Source organism: Ptychodera flava (genome assembly GCF_041260155.1).
Source record: "Ptychodera flava strain L36383 chromosome 23 unlocalized genomic scaffold, AS_Pfla_20210202 Scaffold_23__1_contigs__length_28996876_pilon, whole genome shotgun sequence".
NCBI classification, from domain to species: domain Eukaryota; kingdom Metazoa; phylum Hemichordata; class Enteropneusta; family Ptychoderidae; genus Ptychodera; species Ptychodera flava.
The window spans coordinates 6,285,643-6,306,976 of record NW_027248277.1 but is presented as its reverse complement, the minus strand read 5'-3'; the positions used below and the strand labels follow the sequence as shown (position 1 = coordinate 6,306,976).

Here is a 21,334-nt window from a genome sequence, read left to right as displayed (position 1 = left end):
GTATATTATTGCTCGATATATGTCTCAAACTAAAATTGATGTAAGCAGACCAACCTCGGCGACATTTATGTTAAGTGCAACAGCCGTTTGTATGATGTTTAGCGTAATGTACATATTGCAATTCCACTTAAGCAAATTAACACACCCGAAGATGATATCGAAACAAATGAGCCTATTTTATTTCTATCATAGCATTCGCTCACAAGAGTCCGTTGAACTAAATATACACATGGTAGTATTATACAGAAAAGGGGTTCTGGACAACAACCGGGTGTGGGACTCTTCAACGGGAGTACGCTGGGTTGGCGGAAATTGAATGACCGTTGATGAGAGGTAAAGTTCTCAGAGACAACTGTCCAGCAGGTTTGAATAACCATTTAGAAAGTAGCAGCAAAGGGAGTACCCACTCATTACTTAGAGAACTACCCAGCAGGTTTTGAATGACCTTTTAGCGGGCACCAGCAAAGGGGTCATCCACTCATCAGGATTCCCCTCAAAGCAGTGCCTCTAAGACCTCTCCGCACTGCAGAAGATATTTAATCAAGGTGGCCTCACCTTAATTTGCTCACATTTTACCATAAGGACCTACCTGCAGAGTGTTGAAAGATTGGTGATACCAAAGGGAATCACCTCCGAGCTGATCCCTGAGTTTCCTTAGAAGGTGTATGACCCCAGAGCAGACTGGGACTCACCCCATATATTTTGGACCATGGCAGCCTATAGTTCCAGTTTGCATTGAGGGTCCTCCTTAGGCTTGACAAACTAGATGATTCCCCAGATTACAACCGGTTTTGGTCACAAGCACGTGGTACTCCCACAGGCCAGTAAGATTGATCAGGCGCAAGACACGGACTTCCCCATCTCCTAGAAATGTTGCAAAAGTGGAATCAGAAGGGCTAAGGCTGGGTGGCTGAGAGAGTTACCAACCTCTAGCAGCAAATTGCTAGATACCAGCCCCTGAGAGGTGGCTCTTACACCCCATTGCCTGCAGCCCTCAACAACAAGAAGGCAATCATTAACATGAAAAAATAAGATGGCAACTGCGTCCGCTGGGCGCTCAACTCAGCTTTGTTCCTGCAAAGCATCATGTGGACAGGCCTTAATTTGCCCCATCAAGGACGAGCTGGACAAGGCCTTGTAATGGCAAGGGATGTAAATGCATTGAACGGAAATGCCTTAGTTTCGGAAGATGCCGTCATTTGAATAGCCTTAGCTGCAACTCGAAAAAAAACGAGTTCTTTAGTTCACATAACCAGCGATCGCTTTAGCCTAAAGCGGTCGACCTGTATTACGAGGCTCAATTGCCGTTGTTCTTATTCTTAACAATTCTAGATTGTAACTTTTGAAGGGTAAAAGTAACTGGCTGTCGCCAAACCCCATCAGTTTAACTTACATGTAAATAAATATCACCAGAAGACAAGAAGAAATAAAAACAGAATTTTTCACCTTATATATTCACACGTGACACAGAATGTATTTATCACCAGAAAGATGGAACTAAATTTGGATAATGGGATTATCACAAATTTCTCAAGAAATTTATAAATAACGCGGGTGAAACTAAATTGGGAAAATTAGACAAGTAATTATAGCGAGAAATCTTAAGAAATTGAAATTTTTACAGCTAAAACTTTGCAAAATGCTTGAATACTGTAAAAAATTAAAACATTTTTTTCGTTGGACAAAACGATAAAAATTACATCCATTGTTTTATATCCCTTAAATCGTATTCATTTCTATAAAAATGTTTTATTTGTTTGTAAATACCATCAAGAAACAAAAATATCCCCTTACTTTTTTTATTAATTTAGACTTTATAAACACTAAATGAAGTCAAGCACTTTTTAAATGACCCTGACTGATAAAACTGTAAGTTGGTCGATAAACTTCCTTTTGGTTTGCCTTGAATGATAAAACTGTAATAGTCAAACGACCCTTCAAAATTTTGGTCCTTTTTTAAGAATTATTGCCACAGCTCCTCCTACATCAATATCAAACTATGATTGGTTTGAATATTTCAAGTCGCTTTTCAATCCAGATGATGATGCTGAGGTTGGTGAATTTAGTGAGCTATGGGCTGAAATGGAAAGCTTTGTACATGATATTAGTGATGGGATTAATACTGAAGCATACAATTCGCAGGGTACAATTGATGATGTACTTGAGCAGCCAATAAGTGAAGAAGAAATAAGACAAAGCATAAGTCACTTGCAAAATAATAAATCACCTGGCATAGACGGAATTCCTGCAGAATTTTTTAAACAGTGCATTAATGAAGTTACACCCCTCTTATGTAAACTTTTCAACAAGATTTTCACAAGTGGTACATTTCCAGAGTCATGGTGTACAGGCATTATTTATCCGATTTTCAAAAAAGGTGACAAATCAAATGCTAGTAATTATAGGGGTATTACATTATTACCTATAATAAGTAAAATTTATACACGTGTACTTTATAATAGACTTCAATTTTGGGAAGATAATGTCAATATACTTAGAGAAGAACAAGCTGGCTTTAGAAAGGGATATAGCACAATTGACAACATTTTCATTTTGCACACCCTCATTCAAAAATACATTGGCGTTCGAGGGGGTAGGTTTTATTGTGCATTTATAGATTTTGAGAAGGCTTTCGACCGTGTCAATAGGACGATTCTATTTTATAAATTGGGTAAAGCAGGACTGTGTGGAAGAATGTTTAACTCACTCATGGCAATTTACAATCAAGTTAAAGCATGTGTTCTTGGTAATGAGGGTTTAACAGAAATTTTTGATTGCCCATATGGCGTTCGACAAGGATGTATTCTGTCACCATTCTTGTTTTCTTTCTTTATTAATGATATTTATGATGAGTTTAAAAACGACCCATGGGTAGGTGGTTGCTCACTGGTATGGTCGAACTTTTCTATATTTTATTTGCTGATGATTTAGTACTGTTGGCAGAGAGTGCAATTAAATTGCAAAGACTTCTCAACCAAATGGAAGTTACTGTAGAAAATACAAACTTACTGTTAATCTTAGTAAAACCAATATCATTGTATTCAGAAATGGTGGCCCCCTAAGAAACTATGAGCGTTGGTTTTACCAGGGAAAACGTGTACGAGTCGTTTCATATTTTAAATATTTGGGTGTAGTATTTTCTTGTAGTGGTTTGTGGTGTAAAGCCCAGGAAGTTTTGCATCCCAAGCATCAAAAGCACTTTTCTCATTGAATTCAAAATTGTACTTTATCAGTAATGAAGCTATTCATATTTGCCTGAAAATATTTGACACAAAAATACTGCCCATCTTGAATTATGGGTGTGAAGTGTGGGGCTATGTAGAAGGTTACGACATTGAAAAGGTTCATAATAAATTCTGTAAACAAATATTAAAACAAAAGAAACATGTTTCAAATGCAGCAGCAAGAGCAGAACTTGGAAGGTTTACTTTACGAGCAATGAGACTTTATAGAATTGTTAAGTATTGGCTGAAACTTTTAAGACTTGGGCATGAGCGGTACATTTATCATGCTTATCAAATACAACATGGTATGGCAGAAAGTGGTAAAAATTGCTGGGCACTAAAATTAAAAAACATTCTGTTCTCATACGGTTTTGCTGAAAGCTGGTATAATCAAGGTGTTGTAAATGAAAGAATGTTTTTATCACTGTTCAGACAACGCTGTATTGACATTGACCTACAACGCTGGCATGAACAAGTCCACACCTATAATAGATTAGCCACGTATGTTCTTTTCAAAAGTTCACCTTCATTTGAAAACTATTTGAATGTCAAGATGAAACCCATTTTTAAAGTCACATTCACCTCTTTTCGTATCTCCTCACATCCATTAAATATTGAACATGGCAGACACGTAAAAATACCAAGAGATCAACGTGTTTGTAACTGTGATAATTTTTCTGTAGAAGATGAATTTCACTTTTTGCTGGTTTGCCCGATTTACTCTGATCTGAGAAATGTATACTTACCTTTCTATTATTACAATTTTCCTAGTTTTGATAAATTTATTCAATTAATGCAGATTGATGACCATTCCATCATTCGAAATCTTTGTAAATTTGTATTTCATGCATTTAAAAGAAGAAACGACCGTTTAATGCAGTTGTAATATTTTTTTTTTTTATCTGTAACTCCTGTACATTTGATCTAAATGTATATGCTTGTTACCATTATGGCAAAAAGGGCAGGTGGCCTAAGGTGTGAATAAAGATAATTATTATTTATTTTTTAAAACTGTAAATTGGTCGATAAACTTCCTTTTAGTTAGGGCTAAGTGACAATATACACATATTGACTGACCATTAGGGAAACAGCATACGTCCATGTGCTAAGGGAATCTTTGTCCCCCCCCTAAAAAGACTGTTTCTCGATGGCGACGGAAAAGAAAACAAAAAATATAATAGTACCATAACTTCCTCAGGCCTCGGGTAACAGTCTGCTTTTTGAGTGACTCATAGTCCCTCAGACTACAGACGTATGCTGTTGCCCTCGTGGCCAGTAAATGTGTCTTTTATAACAAAAATCATCTGCAGCCATGCATAAGAACGTACCATACACAAAACTTGTCACATGCAATATATTGGAGTCGTTCGGCAAGAAAAAGCTTTTCCTGACAGCGTCATAATACTTCTGGAAAACTTTCAATGCAACTTTGATTATCGTTTCCGTCCGTTTCGAGTTCTTCTGGAAACCAGCGCATTAAGATATTCTTTAAAAAGTAGGATAAACCGAGAACTTTCTCGACTATCCTTTCGCTTGGCCGCAGACGACGTCTTTGTTTACGTCCAGTTCGTGCATGCGCAAATATCGTTTATAATGTCAGCGGGCATCATTTTTGGAACTGATGCCTGACAGGCAAAAGTTCCGGCAAATGAAATCCGATGAACGTTGATCAGCAAAAAACACCTCATTCCACGTGGTCAGCAACTGACGAATTAGAACAGACACTGCGGATATGGATGACGTGTGTTATCATATGTAATGCAATATTATTAAAAACATATGATAAATATTTATATTTGTCTGAAAATGTGTGAAGTTGTCTGCAGTTTATTTGTTGCTGAAATGATATCACTGAACTCAATTAGTTACTTTGCCTCGATCTATTTCGATCTATTTACAAGTAAGTCAGGCAGGGTTATTTCAAATGTGCGCTAACTTCATTAATGGTTTATAAAGGCCCAAATTCGTCAAAAACGTAAAGGCCATGGTAAAAGTGCCCTGACTCAGATTTTGGTTCAACTCCCTTTACCATGCTGAGAGCCCAAGCTATATTACTTGAAGTTCTCATAAAGGCGTATATACTGGTTAAAGGCAGTTATCGTTTTTATTTCAGTTCTAGTTCTAAAATTCGTGATCTAGTTCTAGATCTCGAATTCAACGATTAATAGTAAATATTCAGTCAAGACAGGTTCAGGCAGAATTGCCAAGCTGTATACTTTGTATCTTAATACAATTGGGAGTAGAAAATGATTTTCTTTGTAAAAACAAAAATAGTCAAAGGAATGGTTAACTAGCTTCTGGAACTATCATACTTTCATAATTTTCACATAGATTTTTATTACAAGGGCCAGGGGAAATCTTCAGGAAAAGATAAAATGCACGAAGCTACATGAGAAACAGAAGAAAGGGTACTAAAATATCGTGATCAAACACATATATAAATAATTTCCGGCAACAAAAATGTCACATCTTTTGTTTTAGGTCGATTTTTTATTTTTGTTTCCGCTATGACAGTCTTTTACCAAATGTAGTATATCAGTACTTAACTACCACAAAGTGAAAATATCAACCTTTAAAGGATATAAATATGTGACAGCGTTGACACTAAGGCGCGCGTGACTTTAACCATCGTTAAGGTTTTTTGCCAAAATCCATTTAAAGTTCGTCTTTCCTTCATTTCAAAAACCTTTTTCTGCTTTGCCATACTTTTGCTAAATTTAGTATGTGAGCGTGAACACTTCGCAAAATTATAAAAAGAAAACGGATTCAAATATATATGTACGCTGGTTTGCAACACTGGGCACATACATGTACAAAAAAGAATAAATTGTATCTGGCTTTCGGTGAGTACTTTACACGTATATGTACACTGCATAGCCTTTTGGTTTACCTTACTGTATTATTATGCCTAGAATCTTGCTGGCTATACTGCACCTAGCTTAATAGAACAAAGCTTGCCATGGTATTCGCAATTCATCGTGATCGATCTTCCTGATATCTATCCAAGGAAACGCACAACCGTTAGTTTCTAAACATTTGATGACCACTAGTTCAAATTAAATACGTTGTTCAACTTGTTGAAGTCGCAGTCCTCAAACAATGACACTTGCATAAGTAACTGATGGCGTTACTTGCAACATGATTTCAGTCCTTTTGTCATTTAACCACAGTTTCACTTTAGTCATTTTGTTTTGAGTGCTTCATAACCACCCATGACGCAAAGAGAATATGGCGTGTATTATATGACTAAAGTTTAAATAAAGACATAGCTGAAGGGCAGTAATATTTTCATATGGCTATCTGCCGTAGTTTGCAGTTTGTGTGTGATCTCATTGAGCCCTGTGAGAGAGCCAATGATTTCACAGTTTTGCTTTGATTATTGAAAGACAATAGTTCGAAGTTTCCTTTTGGAACATTTAAGATCACGTTTTTCAAGGTGCCTAGACCTTGCCTATGGTTTCTTCGAAAATATTCCGTTAAACAAAAATACTTTTTCTTCTTTATCAAGACATGTTGTTGCTGTTTCTCTTCGCTACCCTGTTGCCAATCGTTCTCTGTGACTCCGATGAACCGTACGTGTCTGAGGAATGGAAGTGTTTACATGCTACAGCGACTGAGTATGATGGTGTCGTGGGAAACGTAGTTTTTCAACAGGAGGTAGATTGCACGGAAGAGTTGTGGAATTTACGTGACAAGCTTGAGGAAAGTGAACCACTTGAGACCAAGTTTATTTACAAAGCAGTTGGTCCGTTCATTGCAGGAACAAAAACATTTCGAGTCGTTAACGTGATACAAGACAAACTTGACACGGCAGATTTGGTAATTAGAAGACATAGCTATGTCATTAATCTCACTTTTCACTAAAGTATAATTACTTTTTTCAATTTGTTGGCGCAACAGTTTCTTTCTCTCTCAGATAAAAACAAAAGCAGACAGATATACAATCCTACTAAGGCCTGGGAAGAGAGAAAGGGTGTCGAGGGACAGACGTGGATGAATATTAGCCTTCATTTTCGTGTTCATTATCATATGTGCGAGATCAATAATATGTTGTTTTGACTTATTATTAGAATTCTAGAATTTCAGCGTTCTAATTTAACAACTATAGTAGTACATTTTCCTCAATGCCTCTTGTACGCTTTTTATGATTCGTTTGTAATACCATATTGATTATTAATATAATGTCGACATTTAGTAATTGTAAAGTTTGGTTTTTTTAATCAGGGATCCAGGATTCAAGGTGAGGAAGTGGTCCAGTGCTTCAATGGAACGGTGGAATCATATAACGGACACTTTGGGAAGGCAACAAGCAACAAAATGGATGTCAGTAAACTGTAACTCTATAGGTTGTAATTTCTATCACTTTTTTGTTATTTGCGTCATTTAATTTAAGAATATGACAGAACCCCGTGGCCTGTGAGTGCAAGCGCGTCGTACTCGCGGTATTTGCACGAGTGCTGCGGTGTATTCGGCGACAGTCCTTTCACGAGCGAAGCGAGCAAGTAAGTCAGATCCCATTGTTGACCATGAAGAATGACCAAATCTATAGTTAGATTGAAGCAATGACGAGAAAAGACTTGGTCGAGTACATGACTTCGTGTTTCTTTATATTGTTTTTAGGAGTGCCCAGAGCGATTGGCGGGAGAAATTTGGTGGAACCCTTCTGGCAATTCAACATTTTCTTCAAGTGGGGTGTACTGCACTCATACCCATCGTGATAAAGACTTTATAAACTATTGCATGTATCACCTTCCAGAAATTGATATCGACACGGAATAACAATACTTGGGACTTGAAACATGCCAATGGACACCTGAAAATTAAAACTGAGTCTTGATTTGTAAACTCTCTTTCAACTAAACACTTCTTCACTGTTTTGAAAATTTCGGCGACAGAGATCAATGTAACAAAAGCTTTCTATTATTTCTGTTATTGTCTGAACTCCTGCGTAAAATATCAGAATTGTCCCTTGATCATACTAAAAACAGGAGATAACTTTTCGAGTAATGTAATTTGTGAACTTAGGTAAGAAACCCATCAATTAACAGCAGAATGTACACTGTAGTGGGTGCTTAACATAGCTGATTAAAGAAGTATGCTGTCATGAGTTCTGCAAGACTCTCTCTCTCTCTCTCTCTCTCTCTCTCTCTCTCTCTCTCTCTCTCTCTCTCTCTCTCTCTCTCTGATTTTCAGTCCCAAAATTGATAAAAAGTATTTTACCCCATATTGTTTGCTTAAATCCATGGATCCAATATGGACCAGTGACTTAAAATTAAAGAAAGCGAGGCTCGTACTGCAGTGGTACACTGTGCAATTGATAACTGCAATTAATCTTGGTATTTAAGTTTGCCTATGTCATAACAGAGTAAATAAATGAAATGCTAGTGAAAGAGTACATAGAAATATGGCTCAGATATTTTTTTTAACATTTTCATTTTTATTTTCTTTCTCGTAAAGGGTATACATGTCTGAAAACTACAACAATGTGACCAAAAAAATATAATAACTTCGAGCAAGGTTTCAATTTTCTGAGCTTGAGCTCTTTGATACAACTCGTTTCTCATAACAATTACAGAAGGAAATGACTCTTCAAGATTACATTCAAGATTGAAAATAAACAAAGAAAAAGGCGAAGCCGTTTGGATCGGCAGCTTGAGAGACTCACAATCTAGATGTGGTAATTTCAAGTGGACATCAGGACCTCTTAAAGTATCGGGTCTTTATATTGGGTACAAAAAACAAAAGAGTGACCAACTAACTTGGGAGCCAAAAATAAAAAAGCTCGAAAATACTTTTAATTCATGGAGAATGCGGAATCTCACCCCGCATGGAAAAGTTCTAATTATTAAGAGTTTGGGTTTGTCGAATTTACTGTACTTTGCATCTATTTTAAGTGTACCTGTAGAGATTGTTAAAACTGTTGATAAAACTAATTTATGAATTTCTAGACTGTAAGAAGTATAAAATCAAGAAAGGAGTACTATTGGCACCGATAGAACAGGGAGGTTTAAATGTACCCAGTTTTTATGAATTGTCATGAGTTGTCTCTCGATGGCGACGGAAAAGAAAACAAATAATAAAGCAGTACCATAACTTCCTCAGGCCTCGGGTAACAGTCTGCTTTGTGAGTGACTCATAGTCCCTCAGAGTACAGACGTATGCTGTTGCCTTTGTGGCCAGTAAATGTGTGTTTTATAACAAAAATCATCTACAGCCATGCATAAGAACGTACCATACACAAAACTTGTCGTAATATATTGGAGTGGTTCGGCAAGAAAAAGCTTTTCCTGACAGCGTCACAATACTTCTGGAAAACTTTCAATGCAACTTTGATTATCGTTTCCGTCCGTTTCGAGTTCTTCTGGATACCAGCGCATTAAGATCTTCTTCAAAAGTAGGATAAACCCAGAACGTTTAACTTTCTCGACTATCCTTTCGCTTGGCCGCAGACGACGTCTTTGTTTACGTCCAGTTCGTGCAATGCCAAATATCGTTTATAATGTCAGCGGGCATCATTTTTGGAACTGTTGCCTGACAGGCAAAAGCTCCGGCAAATGAAGTCCGATGAACGTGGATCAGCATAAACACCTCATTCCACGTGGTCAGCAACTGACGAATTAGAACACACACTGCGGATATGGATGACGTGTGTTATAATATGTAATGCAATATTATTAAAAATATATGATAAATATTTGTATTTGTCTGAAAATGTGTGAAGTTGCCTGCAGTTTATTTGTTGCTGAAATTATATCACTGAAGTCAATTAGTTACTTTGCCTCGACCAAAGTGAAGTTTTTCGATCTATTTACAAGTAAGTCAGGCTTGCTTATTTCAAATGTGCGCCAACTGCTTTTATCGTTTATAAAGGCCCAAATTCGTCAAAAACGTTGGGGGCCATTGTAAAAGTGCCCTGACTCAGTTTTTGGTTCAACTCTTTTAACCATGCTGAGAGCCCAAGCTATGTTACCTGAAGTTCTCATAAAGACGTATATACTGATAAAACGCAGTTATCGTTTTTATTTCCGTCCTAGTTCTAGAATTTGTGTTCCAGTTCAAGATCTCGAATTCAACGATTAATAGTAAATATTCAGTCAAGACAGGTTCAGACAGAATTGCCAAGCTGTATACTTTGTATCTTAATACAATTAGGAGTAGAAAATGATTTTCTTTGTTAAAACAAAAATAGTTAAAGGAATGGTTAACTAGCTTCTGGAACTATCATTCTTTCATAATTTTCACATAGATTTTTATTACAAGGGCCAGGGGAAAATCTTCAGGAAAAGATAAAATGCACGACGATATGTGAGAAACAGAAGAGAAAGGGTAGTAAAATATCGTGATCGAACACATATATAAATAATTTCCGGCAACAAATAATTTTTTACTATAACCCAAACGGGATTCGAACCCCCACACACTTCACGGCAACATCGCCTAGCTGCTAGGCCTCACACAAAACCAGTCGGCCACCGTTTCCAACCCAAAAGAGTTGGTCACGGCAACCGACTTAGATGTTACAATCCTGTCCACGACCGAGCAACACAGTGTGCATGGAGCAGACGACACACAGACACAGTACAAACACATACATATAGCAATCGAAAAAGCACGAAGCTTTTCTTGAGCTATGTCACATCTTTTGTTTTAGGTCGATTTTTTATTTTTGTTTGCGCTATGACAGTCTTTTACCAAATGTAGTATATCAGTACTTAACTACCACAATGTGAAAAAATAACCTCCAAAGAATATAAATATGCGAGGATGCAACACAGCGTTGATACTAAGGCGAGCGTGACTTTAACCATCGTTAAGGGTTTTCGCCAAAATCTATTTAAAGTTCGTATTTCTTTCATTTCAAAGACCTGTTTCTGCTTTGCCATACTTTTGCTAAATTTAGTATATGAGCGTGAACACTTCGCAAAATTATAAAAAAAAGGATTCAAATATATATGTACGCTGGTGTGCAACACTGGGCACATATAAAGATATTGCTGTGCATAAAGGAGTAAATTGTATCTGACTTTCGGTGAGTGCTTTACACTTTATCTATACTGCACAGTGTCTTGGTTTGCTTTACTTTATTATCATGCCTAGAATCTTGCTGGCTATACTGCACCTAGCTTAATAGAACAAAGCTTGCCATGGTATTCGCAATTCATCGTGATCGATTTTCCTGATATCTATCCAAAGAAACACACAACCGTTAGTTTCTAAACTTTTGAAGACCACAAGTTCAATTTTTTATATGTTGTTCAACTTGTTGAAGCCGCAGTCCTCAAACAATGACACTTGCATAAGTAATTGATGGCGTTACTTGCAACATGATTTCAGTCATTTTGTCCTTTAACCATAGTGTAACTTTTGTCATTTTGTTTTGAGTGTTTCATAACTACCCATGGCGCAAAGAGAATATGCCTTTCATTATATGACTAAAGTCAAAATTAAGACACAGTTGAATGGCAGTAATATTTTAATATGGCCATCTGCCGTAGTTTGCAGTTTGTGAGTGGTCTCATTTGAGCCCTGTGAAAGAGCCAATGATTTCATAGATTTTGGGGTTTTTTATTATTGAAAGACAATAGTTCGAAGTTTCCTTTTGGAACCTAGACCTTGCCTATGGTTTGTTCGAAAATATTCCATTAAACAAAAAGACTTTTTCTCCTTTTTCAAGATATGTTATTGCTGTTTCTCTTCGCTACCCTGTTGCCAATCGTTCTCAGTGACTCCGCTGAACCGTACGTGTCTGAGGAATGGAAGTGTACACATGCTACAGCGACTCAGTATAATGGTATCGTGATGAACGTACTTTTTCAACAGGAAATAGATTGCACGGAAGAGTTGTGGAATTTACGTTATAAGCTTGAGGAAAGTGAACCACTTGAGACCAAGTTTATTTACAAAGCAGTTGGTCCGTTCATTGAAGGAACCAAAACATTTCGAGTAGTTAACGTGATACAAGACAAACTTGACACGGCCGATTTGGTAAATAAAAGACATAGTTCTGTCATTAATCTCACTTTTTGCTCAAGTGTAATTACTTTTTTCAATTTGTTGGCGCGACAGTTTCTTTCTCTCTCAGATAAAAACAAAAGCAGACAGATATACAATCCTACTAAGGCCCTTGAAGAGAGAAAGGGTGTCGAGGGACGGACGTAGATGCATACTAGCCTTCATTTTCGTGTTCATTATCATATGTGTGAGATCAATAATTGTTGTTTGGACTTATCATTGGGATTCTAGAATTTCAGTGTTCTAATTTAACAACGATAGTAGTACATTTTCCTCAATGCTTCTTGTATGCTTTTTATGATTCGTTTGTTATACCATATTGATTATTAAATATCTTGGCGACATAAAGTAATTGTAATGTTTATTTTTTGTCAATCAGGGATCCAGGATTCAAGGTGAGGAAGTGGTCCAGTGCTTCAATGGAACGATGGAATCATATAACGGACACTTTGGGAAGGCAACAAGCAACAAAATGGATGTGAGTAAGCTGTGACTCTATAGGTTGTGATTTCTATCACTTTTTATGAGCGTTATTTAATTTAAGAATATGACTGTCACAGAACCCTTTGGCCTCTGAGTGCAAGCACGTCATACTCGCGGTATTTGCACGAGTGCTGCGGTGTATTCGGCGACAGTCCTTTCACGAGCGAAGCGAGCAAGTAAGTCAGATTCCATTGTTGACCATGCAGAATGGCCAAAACAATGGTTAGATTGAAGCAATGACGACAAAAGACTTGGTCGAGTACATGACTTTGTGTTTCTTTATATTGTTTTTAGGAGTGCCCAGAGCGATTGGCGGGAGAAATTTGGTGGAATCCTTCCGGCAATTCAACATTTTCTTCCAGTGTAGTGTACTGCACCCATACCCATCGTGATGACAACTACATAAACTATTGCATGTATCACCATCCTGAAATTGATATCGACACGGAATGAGAGTATTTGGAGACTTGAATGGACACCTGAAAATTCAAACTGAGTATAGATTTGTAAACTCTCTTTCAACTAAACACTTCTTCACTTTTGTGATAATTTCGGCGACATAGATCAATGTCACAAAAGCTTTCTGTTATTTCTGTTATTGTCTGAACTCCTGCGTAAATTATCGGAATTGTCCCTTGTTCATACTAAAAACAGGAGATAACTTTTTGAGTAGTGTAATTTGTGAACTTAGGTAAGAAACCTATCAGTTAACAGCAGAATGTACAATGTAGTCGGTGCTTAACGTAGTTGATTAAAGGTAAACTGTCAACTGTTCCAATTTTGCCACAGTTACCATGGAAATGGAAAATCTTACCAATTATAGATTTAAAGCGGGTGGCCGCTTTTTAAAAACAGCGCCCTCACATTGGTATTTTGAATACCAAGGAACGCCCGTTTGACCATATATGGCCATATTTAGATTATAGGTGAGTGTATATCTTTAAAGAAGTATGTTCTCATAAGTTCTGCAAGACACTCTCTCTCTCTCTCTCTCTCTCTCTCTCTCTCTCTCTCTCTCTCTCTGTTTTTATCCTAAAATTGATAAAAAGGCTTTTAGCCAATATTGTTCGCTTGAATTCAGTATGGACCAGTGACTTAAAATTAAAGAAAGCGAGGCTCGCACTGCAGTTGTACTATCTGCAATTGATAACCGCAATTAATCTTGGTATAAACATTTGCCTACGTCATAACAGGGTGAAAAAATGAAATGCTAGTGAAAGAGTAAATAAAAATATGGCTCAGATATATCACTTTACCATTCCTGTTAGTGACTAACTTTTCCCGACATGCTGTTTACGTCGTTGCATGTACTGCGGCCAAACGATGCATTTTAATTTACAAAGTAAAAGAAAATCCGGTTTTTAGAAGTAAAATAATTATTTCAAGTTTATAATAAAATGTTGTCAGTCAATAAGTAGTGGGGATGCCAATATAATTTAACAGCAAACCTTTGACTATTAGGGTCTCCTTAAAGTGATAGCAGAGGTCGGGGTATATACTAAACTTATGAATATTAATTAACGTAACTACTTGTGACCCTTGGCTCTGATAGTGACATCTGGGTACGTCTAGATCTGTATGGGGAAAGCTGACACGGTACAAGTGTTTTTAGTTTCGGACGTTTGAATCATAAAAAAATGACAATGCATATACCTAAGCAAATAAGAACATTAACCTTTATGTACCGAAGAAACAGCTGATGACGTAGTAGAGGAATAAAATGAATGGATCAGTGTAATATGTTTACGTATAAAAAATATTTATTGAATTAATGGATAAATTGGTATCTCAATAAGGGTAAAGATGAGGCTAAGGCTATAATCCACTGACTTTCGCCGTGTATGGTTGATGATAAAAACAAAGAAACAAACATTCAAACCATCGAAAAATCGCTAAACACGGGTATAAACAATGCATCCAAGTGTCTACTTTTGCTCTCATTACAGAAATCTCATCATTGTCCCAACACACCAAATGTCGCCGATAGAAACGCCAACACATTTTCTATTAAACCATATTGTCAGTGTCTATAAGTATGTCACAAAAACAGGTATGCTCTAACTAGGACTTATCATTCTGAATGTTATGTCTCTCTTCACTGAACACTCCACAACACAGCTGTTGTTACATGTAGGACTACGTCCTTACTCTCCCCCAGGGGTAGTTATGAGAACGTAAGCACACCAACAATCACAGCAGTTGCATTACACAGGCCTAAACTCTTCTTTTGAAATATATATTATTACTTTATGAACTCAATTTCATCGTTGCAGCTTTTTCCAATACAAATTTCTGCGAGAGCTTTTCCTGGCTTAACGAGTTAGTAGATGTGTATATGTGTGTATATCCATATGTACTCACTGATAACAATGCATTCAAAATTTGACACCTAACAAAGCATGGTCAGTGATTGGTCAGAAACGCCGTTCCACTTATCACGAACACCCCAACTAAGTATAACATGTTATTTATCGGGTCCTCAAAGCTCCTTTAGGTACAACTTCAGACGTGAGTTGAGCAAAATAACCAAAGTTTTCTAGTCAAAGCATATAGAAAAAATTCACTGGCGCTTAACACAGTGTCGCATGACTATGCTTTCTAAAACAGCGTGTCTTCAGTAAAGATTTGAAAACTTCAGTAGTTGATGCTGAACGAATATGATTCGAAAGTCTATTCCATAAAAAAGCAACAGCATTTATCTGTGGAGCCGTAGCTCTCGTTGTTTTTCCCGGCCGAATACGGGTTGCAACGGAAAAATTCCATATCGTGTATATGCTTTTCAGCGTATCAGTTGCATAAAAAACAACAAAAACCGAGTTGTTCAAGTTAACTCACCGGCGATCTGTATTTTACTCCACGAGAAGTAAAACCGTGCTGTGCACGGTGGATCAGAGAGTTTCAGTCACTGAGTACTTACTTTCATTCGATCTCTTTGTATATTATGATGCAGGAAATGTGTCTATTACTTTTTAACTAATGCTGTCAACTGTAGCACTTGTTGGTGCTGGGATAGCTCTATTGCCTGCACTCACTACATGGTCAGTCATATCCATATATTTTGAAAGAGTTTATGTATCAATGATGAAATAGGGTCACTGTGATCATCATGACAATTTTGTAAGGCAAAATTCATTAAGTATTAGAATTTGTGGTCTATTACTGTGTTGATATACTTTTACACAACCGTATCCAACACGGAGGGAAAATTCTTCAAAATGTGATCGTGAACAGTTGGGGACACTCCATGAATATTAATCCCTCATTGATCGTCAACTTAATAGGACCGACATGAGTCAAGAGAATTGACCCTTGAATGCAACTATCAATGTCTTCTTGTGAGCTACTGCCAATAACAGATAGAGCGGTCTTAAGTCTCCTCCCATGAGAAAGTACTGCTTTACACTCTAGCGATTTATATGAATACATGATATAACAAAATGTTTTGAGGACACATTCTATTATGGGCTAATAAATCATTTTTGCTTCACCCCATATGACAACGGACGTGTCACAAGTTATCTAGGTAAATATACTCTGAAATGTTGCGTGTATTGTTGTCAAACTTTCTGGCGTTGGCATCTTAAACCTTGGGTATGTTGTTCTACCTCCTTCAAACAGTTCAGTTGCTATGCTAGCTGTGGATCCACATCTGTTTTCAGACGGGATTCCTGCCTTTTACCAGCTGATAATGCCTTTCTAATTGGTGAAAGGGTTACACATCGTGAAAGTCAAGATCAGCCGCTAAAGGCAGGACTACCGTCTGAAAGCATTACAGATCAAGATCCACAGCTACTGCAATGCCAGATGATGCTACAGCTAACGCAATGTGTTGTTTTATTTTATAAAATGGGTATGAGTTTTACGTGTTGTTTGTGTCAGGTGTGACCAAATATTGTCATGTAAATATCCCGACTGCAGCATCATCAACAAACATTATGGACATCTTTTTACAGACTTAATCTCGATAATCTATCTCTACGCAAAATGACTGTTACTTGACAAACCACATGGGAAAGATGGTAAAGCGGATAATCAATACATAACTGACCATCAGAAAGAAAAACACGTATAGAAGAGTGGCCAAGCATCGTGAGAGAATAATAATGGAAAATGCTCTGACTGGCTATCACAGCCGATGTTGCAGCGCCGAATGTACAGGAGATCAGTTGTCCTTTTGGCTAGAATGACACTGCCTTTCTTGCAAACAGAAAATCAACTGTTTGCAGGAAAACAAAATACCTTACACCTACCGAAATTTGAAAATCAAAATAGTCGCCATTCCTGTCATTGAAGTCATTGAAAACTGTGTCTATACTCAAAGAGGCCTAAAATGCACAGGCTGTAAATCAGAAAAGTATTGGTAAAATTTGACGCTGAATATCTGTCCCAACGTGCACTACTATGTGAGAAGAGCATAAACGAACGTGCAGGTTTAAGTATTTGCTGATTATTTTGGGAGTGGACATTAGGTCGAGCGGTTCTGTCTGTGGCCTCTCAGCTAGGCGACTGATGCCGTATGTTGTGGGTTCGAATCCGATTGAAAACTAGCCGTATTTTCTACCCTGGGTTGGTAACACTGCTGGTGGACAGAATTGTCCCCGAGGTTATCGTTCGCCCAGTTAAAGCGATGAAATTCGTTTCTTCGCTTCGATAAAGTGTGTATGTGCGATGTATGATAGTGAGCATGCGTGCGTGAGTGCTTTGCGAACTCTACAACGTGTTGAGCGGTCTCAGTCAGAAAAATGTAACAACTTAGCCGGCTATTGAACCACTCTTTTTTGGGAGTGGAGATTTAGTCGAGCGGTTCTGTCTGTGGCCTCTCAGCTAGGCGACTGATGCCGTATGTTGTGGGTTCGAATCCGATTGAAAACTAGCCGTATTTTCTACCCTGGGTTGGTAACACTGCTGGTGGACAGAATTGTCCCCGAGGTTATCGTTCGCCCAGTTAAAGCGATGAAATTCGTTTCTTCGCTTCGATAAAGTGTGTATGTGCGATGTATGATAGTGAGCATGCGTGCGTGAGTGCTTCGTGAACTCTACAACGTGTTGAGCGATCTCAGTCTGAGAGATGTAACCACTTAGCGAGCTATTGAACCACTCTTTTTTGGGAGTGGAGGTTTAGCCGAGCGGTTCTCTCTGTGGCCTCTCAGCTAGGCGGCTGATGCCGTATGTTGTGGGTTCGAATCCGATTGAAAACTACCCATATTATATTACTATTTAGAACCATATATCAAGGAAATTTTACCCATACCTGGGACGCTATGCACAGTTTAACCTTCAAGAAATAATGTACCTAGATCCTATATATACCTTAAACTTGATATTGCCGCTGTACCCTGTGTTAACTCTATGAGAGACTACCTGATATTGCTAACATTACATTTATGGCAATGGTTTGAAAACAAGTCAGCTTAGACCGACGAAAAGCAAATTGTTGGTAAAAATGATCGTTGATCAACCATTGTGCCTGAGGCGCATCATAGAAGGTGGAATAAGTTAACGCTACCAGCTCACACAAATATTCAATTATCGTGTATTAGTGCGTATGTGTGTTTTGAGTTAAGGAAACCACATTCTCTTTGAATCTGTATTCATAGAGAATTTAGCTCTTATTTTCGCACGAGAGCTGACAACGGGCTGATGTATATGCGCCAGTGTAAGTTTTTTGTGTGGTTTCCTGTCTGTCTGGACCTTGTTATGAAATCTCAAGACCAATAGGTTGGCGTTAAAACGATATTTAGATCGCAAATTTCAGTTTACAATGGTTAAAGCATTATAATTTAGTTCCTTTGTTCAAGAACTGTTATAGTTGGACTGCTATGGACGAGTTTTCATTTTAAAATATTTGTGTTTGTGAGGTAATTGTCTGTGCACAAGAATGCTATTTTCTTTGTACTTTCTGTGGCAAACAATTAATAGAGACCTAAATTGTAAATGCATTTGTGTCACACACGCATAATACAAATCACAGAGATTATTCAGCGTTTTGAAAATTATTATTTATAATTTGTTGAGAGCTGGGATGCAAATATATTGGAAGGAAATGTCTTTATTTTGAAAGATGATGTCATATGAATAAACTCAGTTACTAGAAAAACTGAGTTATTTAGTTCACAGAACAAGGATTGCTTAGCCTAGTGTAGTCGACCTATATTTTTTGGCTCAATTGACGTTGTCATCATTCTTAACAAATGTAGATTGTGACGTTTGTAGGGTAAAAGGTGACTGGATATCTTCAAGCCTAAAACAATTTAACTTACATGCAAATAAATGTAACAAAAGGTCACGCAAGAAGAAAGCAAAACAGAATTGACAACCTTAACCTATATCCGTATAAGCGCGTGTAAATTTGAGCTTTCAAATATATTCACAAGTGACACCGGATGGCATTTATCACAAGACTCTTTCACAACTATCCTTGCGCTCGGCCACAGACGACATCTTTGTTTACATCCAGTCCGCGCATGCACAAATATCTTTTTTAACGACAGGGGGCATCATTTTATTGAACTGGTGCATGGCAAGCAACAGTTCCGACAAATGATGCCCGATGACGTCGATTACGTGGATCAGACAAAAAAAGTCATTCCAGTGACTATAAATGATGAACTAGAACACATACTGCGGATGAAGTGTGTTATATTGTCTAAAATGGTATTGTTCAAAACATAACAATATTTACATTTCAGAACAAATGTGTGAACTTGCCCGTAGCTTATTTGTTACTGAAATTATATCATTGAACTCAATAAGTTACTATGCCTCGACAAAAAAAAGTTTTTCTATCGATTTACAAGTAAGACAGTCAGGGTGATTTCAAATGTGCCCTGACTTAATTTATCGCTTATAAAGGCCCAAATTCACGAAAACGTAAAGGACATTTTAAAAGTGCCCTGACTCAGTATGTTGTTCAACTCCCTGAACCATGCTGAGAGCCCACGCTATGTAACTTGAAGTTCTCATAAAAGCGTATATACTGTTAAATGCAGTTATCGTTTTTATTTCAATTCTAACTCGGGCCAGAATTCAACGATTAACAGTAAATATTCAGTCAACACAGGTTCAGGCAGAATTGCCAAGCTGTATACTATGTATCTTAATGCAATTGGGAGTAGAAAATGATTTTTCTTTGTTAAAACAAAAATAGTAAAATGAATGGTTAACTAGCTTCTGGACCTGTCATACTTTCATAATTTTCACATAGATTTTTATTACCAGCGCCTGGGGAAAATCTTCAGAAACAGATAAAATGCACGAAACTACATGAGAAACACAAGTGAAAGGGTACTAAAGTATCGCGATCAAACACACGTATAAATAATTTCCAGCAACAATAATGTTACATCTGTAGTTTTAGGTCGATTTTTTTATTTTGGTTTCCGCATCGACAGTATTTTTCCAAATGTAGTATATTGTCACTTAATTACCAAAAAGTGAAAAAATTAACTTTTAAAGGATACAAATATGCGAGTTTGCAACACTGCGTGATATCAAGGCACATGTGACCTTAGCCATCGTTTATTTTATTGCAAAAATACATTTTAGTTCTTATTTCTTTCATTTCAAAGACCTGTTTCTGCGTTGCCATACTTTTGCTAAATTTAGTATGTGAGCGTAAACACTGTTCGCAAAATTATAAAAAGAAAACGGATTCAAGACTATATGTATGCGGATTTGCAACACCGGGCACATATAACGATATTGCTGTACAAAAAGGAATAAATTGTATCTGGCTTTCGGTGAGTACTTTACACGTATTTGTATACTGCATAGCGTTTTGGTTTGCCTTACTGTATTATTATGCCTAAAATCTAGTTGGCTATTCTGCACCTAGATTAATAGAACAAAGCTTGCCATGGTATTCGAAAGTCATCATGTTCTTCTTGATATCTATCCAGGATAACTCACATCCGTTAGTTTCAAACTTTTGAAGACCACAAGTTAAAATGTTTACACGTTGTTCGACTTGTTAAAGCCGCTGTCCTCAATCAATGACACTTGCATAAGTAATTGATGGCGTTACTGGTAACAAGGTGTAAGTCCTTTTGTCCTTCAACCACAGTGTCAGTTTAGACATTTTGTTTTGAGTGGTTCAAAATCACCCATGCCGCAGAGAATGAGAATATGGCGTGTATTTTATGAAAGTTAAAATTAAGACACAGTTGAAGGGCGGTAAGATTTTCATATGGCCTTCTAGTTTGCAGTTTGTGTGTGGTCTCATTTGAGGCATTTGAGACAGCCGACGTTTTCAATGTTTTGTTTTTGATTATTGAAAGACAATGGTTCGAAGTTTCCTTGGGAACATTTAAAGGCGGAGCCTCCCTTTAAAAGATAGCGAAGCTATAGCAGCGTTCATTGTGTACGTGGACATCAAACAGGCAACACGCGGGCACGCGCTCCAGAAAATTTCACTTTATAGTTTTCCGGCCGCAAAACGCAGACAGACTGCCAAACGGTCATCGCGAAGCTGATGCCGATCGAACTCTATGGTTATATTCCAAGTCTAACGCGACTGGTAGACGATTTTTAGGAAATTCGAGCGTTGGTGTTGGGGAATCAATGACCGTTGGCGATTTGAACCGACCGTCAATCAAACGCTTGTATAGACTCTGTTT

At 37.5% G+C, this 21,334-nt stretch overlaps 1 protein-coding gene across 1 annotated transcript; it reads left to right on the top strand.

Annotated features, from left to right (window-relative positions):
- The first annotated feature begins 6,613 nt into the window (after nucleotides 1-6,613).
- On the top strand, nucleotides 6,614-8,224 carry LOC139123958 (uncharacterized). The gene is made up of 3 exons (XM_070690103.1): nucleotides 6,614-7,043; nucleotides 7,449-7,547; nucleotides 7,845-8,224. Exons 1-3 carry the CDS (start codon nucleotides 6,735-6,737, stop codon nucleotides 8,001-8,003), a joined length of 567 nt encoding a protein of 188 aa, XP_070546204.1. The 5' UTR covers nucleotides 6,614-6,734; the 3' UTR covers nucleotides 8,004-8,224.
- Nucleotides 8,225-21,334: the final 13,110 nt, after the last annotated feature.

What these genes read in the sequence shown, in the direction of transcription:
- LOC139123958 (XM_070690103.1), top strand. Translation starts at nt 6,735, where the DNA reads ATGTTGTTGCTGTTTCTCTTCGCTACCCTGTTGCCAATCGTTCTCTGT. An exon ending in AACTTGACACGGCAGATTTG is followed by an intron (nt 7,044 to 7,448) that starts GTAATTAGAAGA and finishes TTTTTTAATCAG; the next exon opens with GGATCCAGGATTCAAGGTGA. An exon ending in CAACAAGCAACAAAATGGAT is followed by an intron (nt 7,548 to 7,844) that starts GTCAGTAAACTG and finishes TATTGTTTTTAG; the next exon opens with GAGTGCCCAGAGCGATTGGC.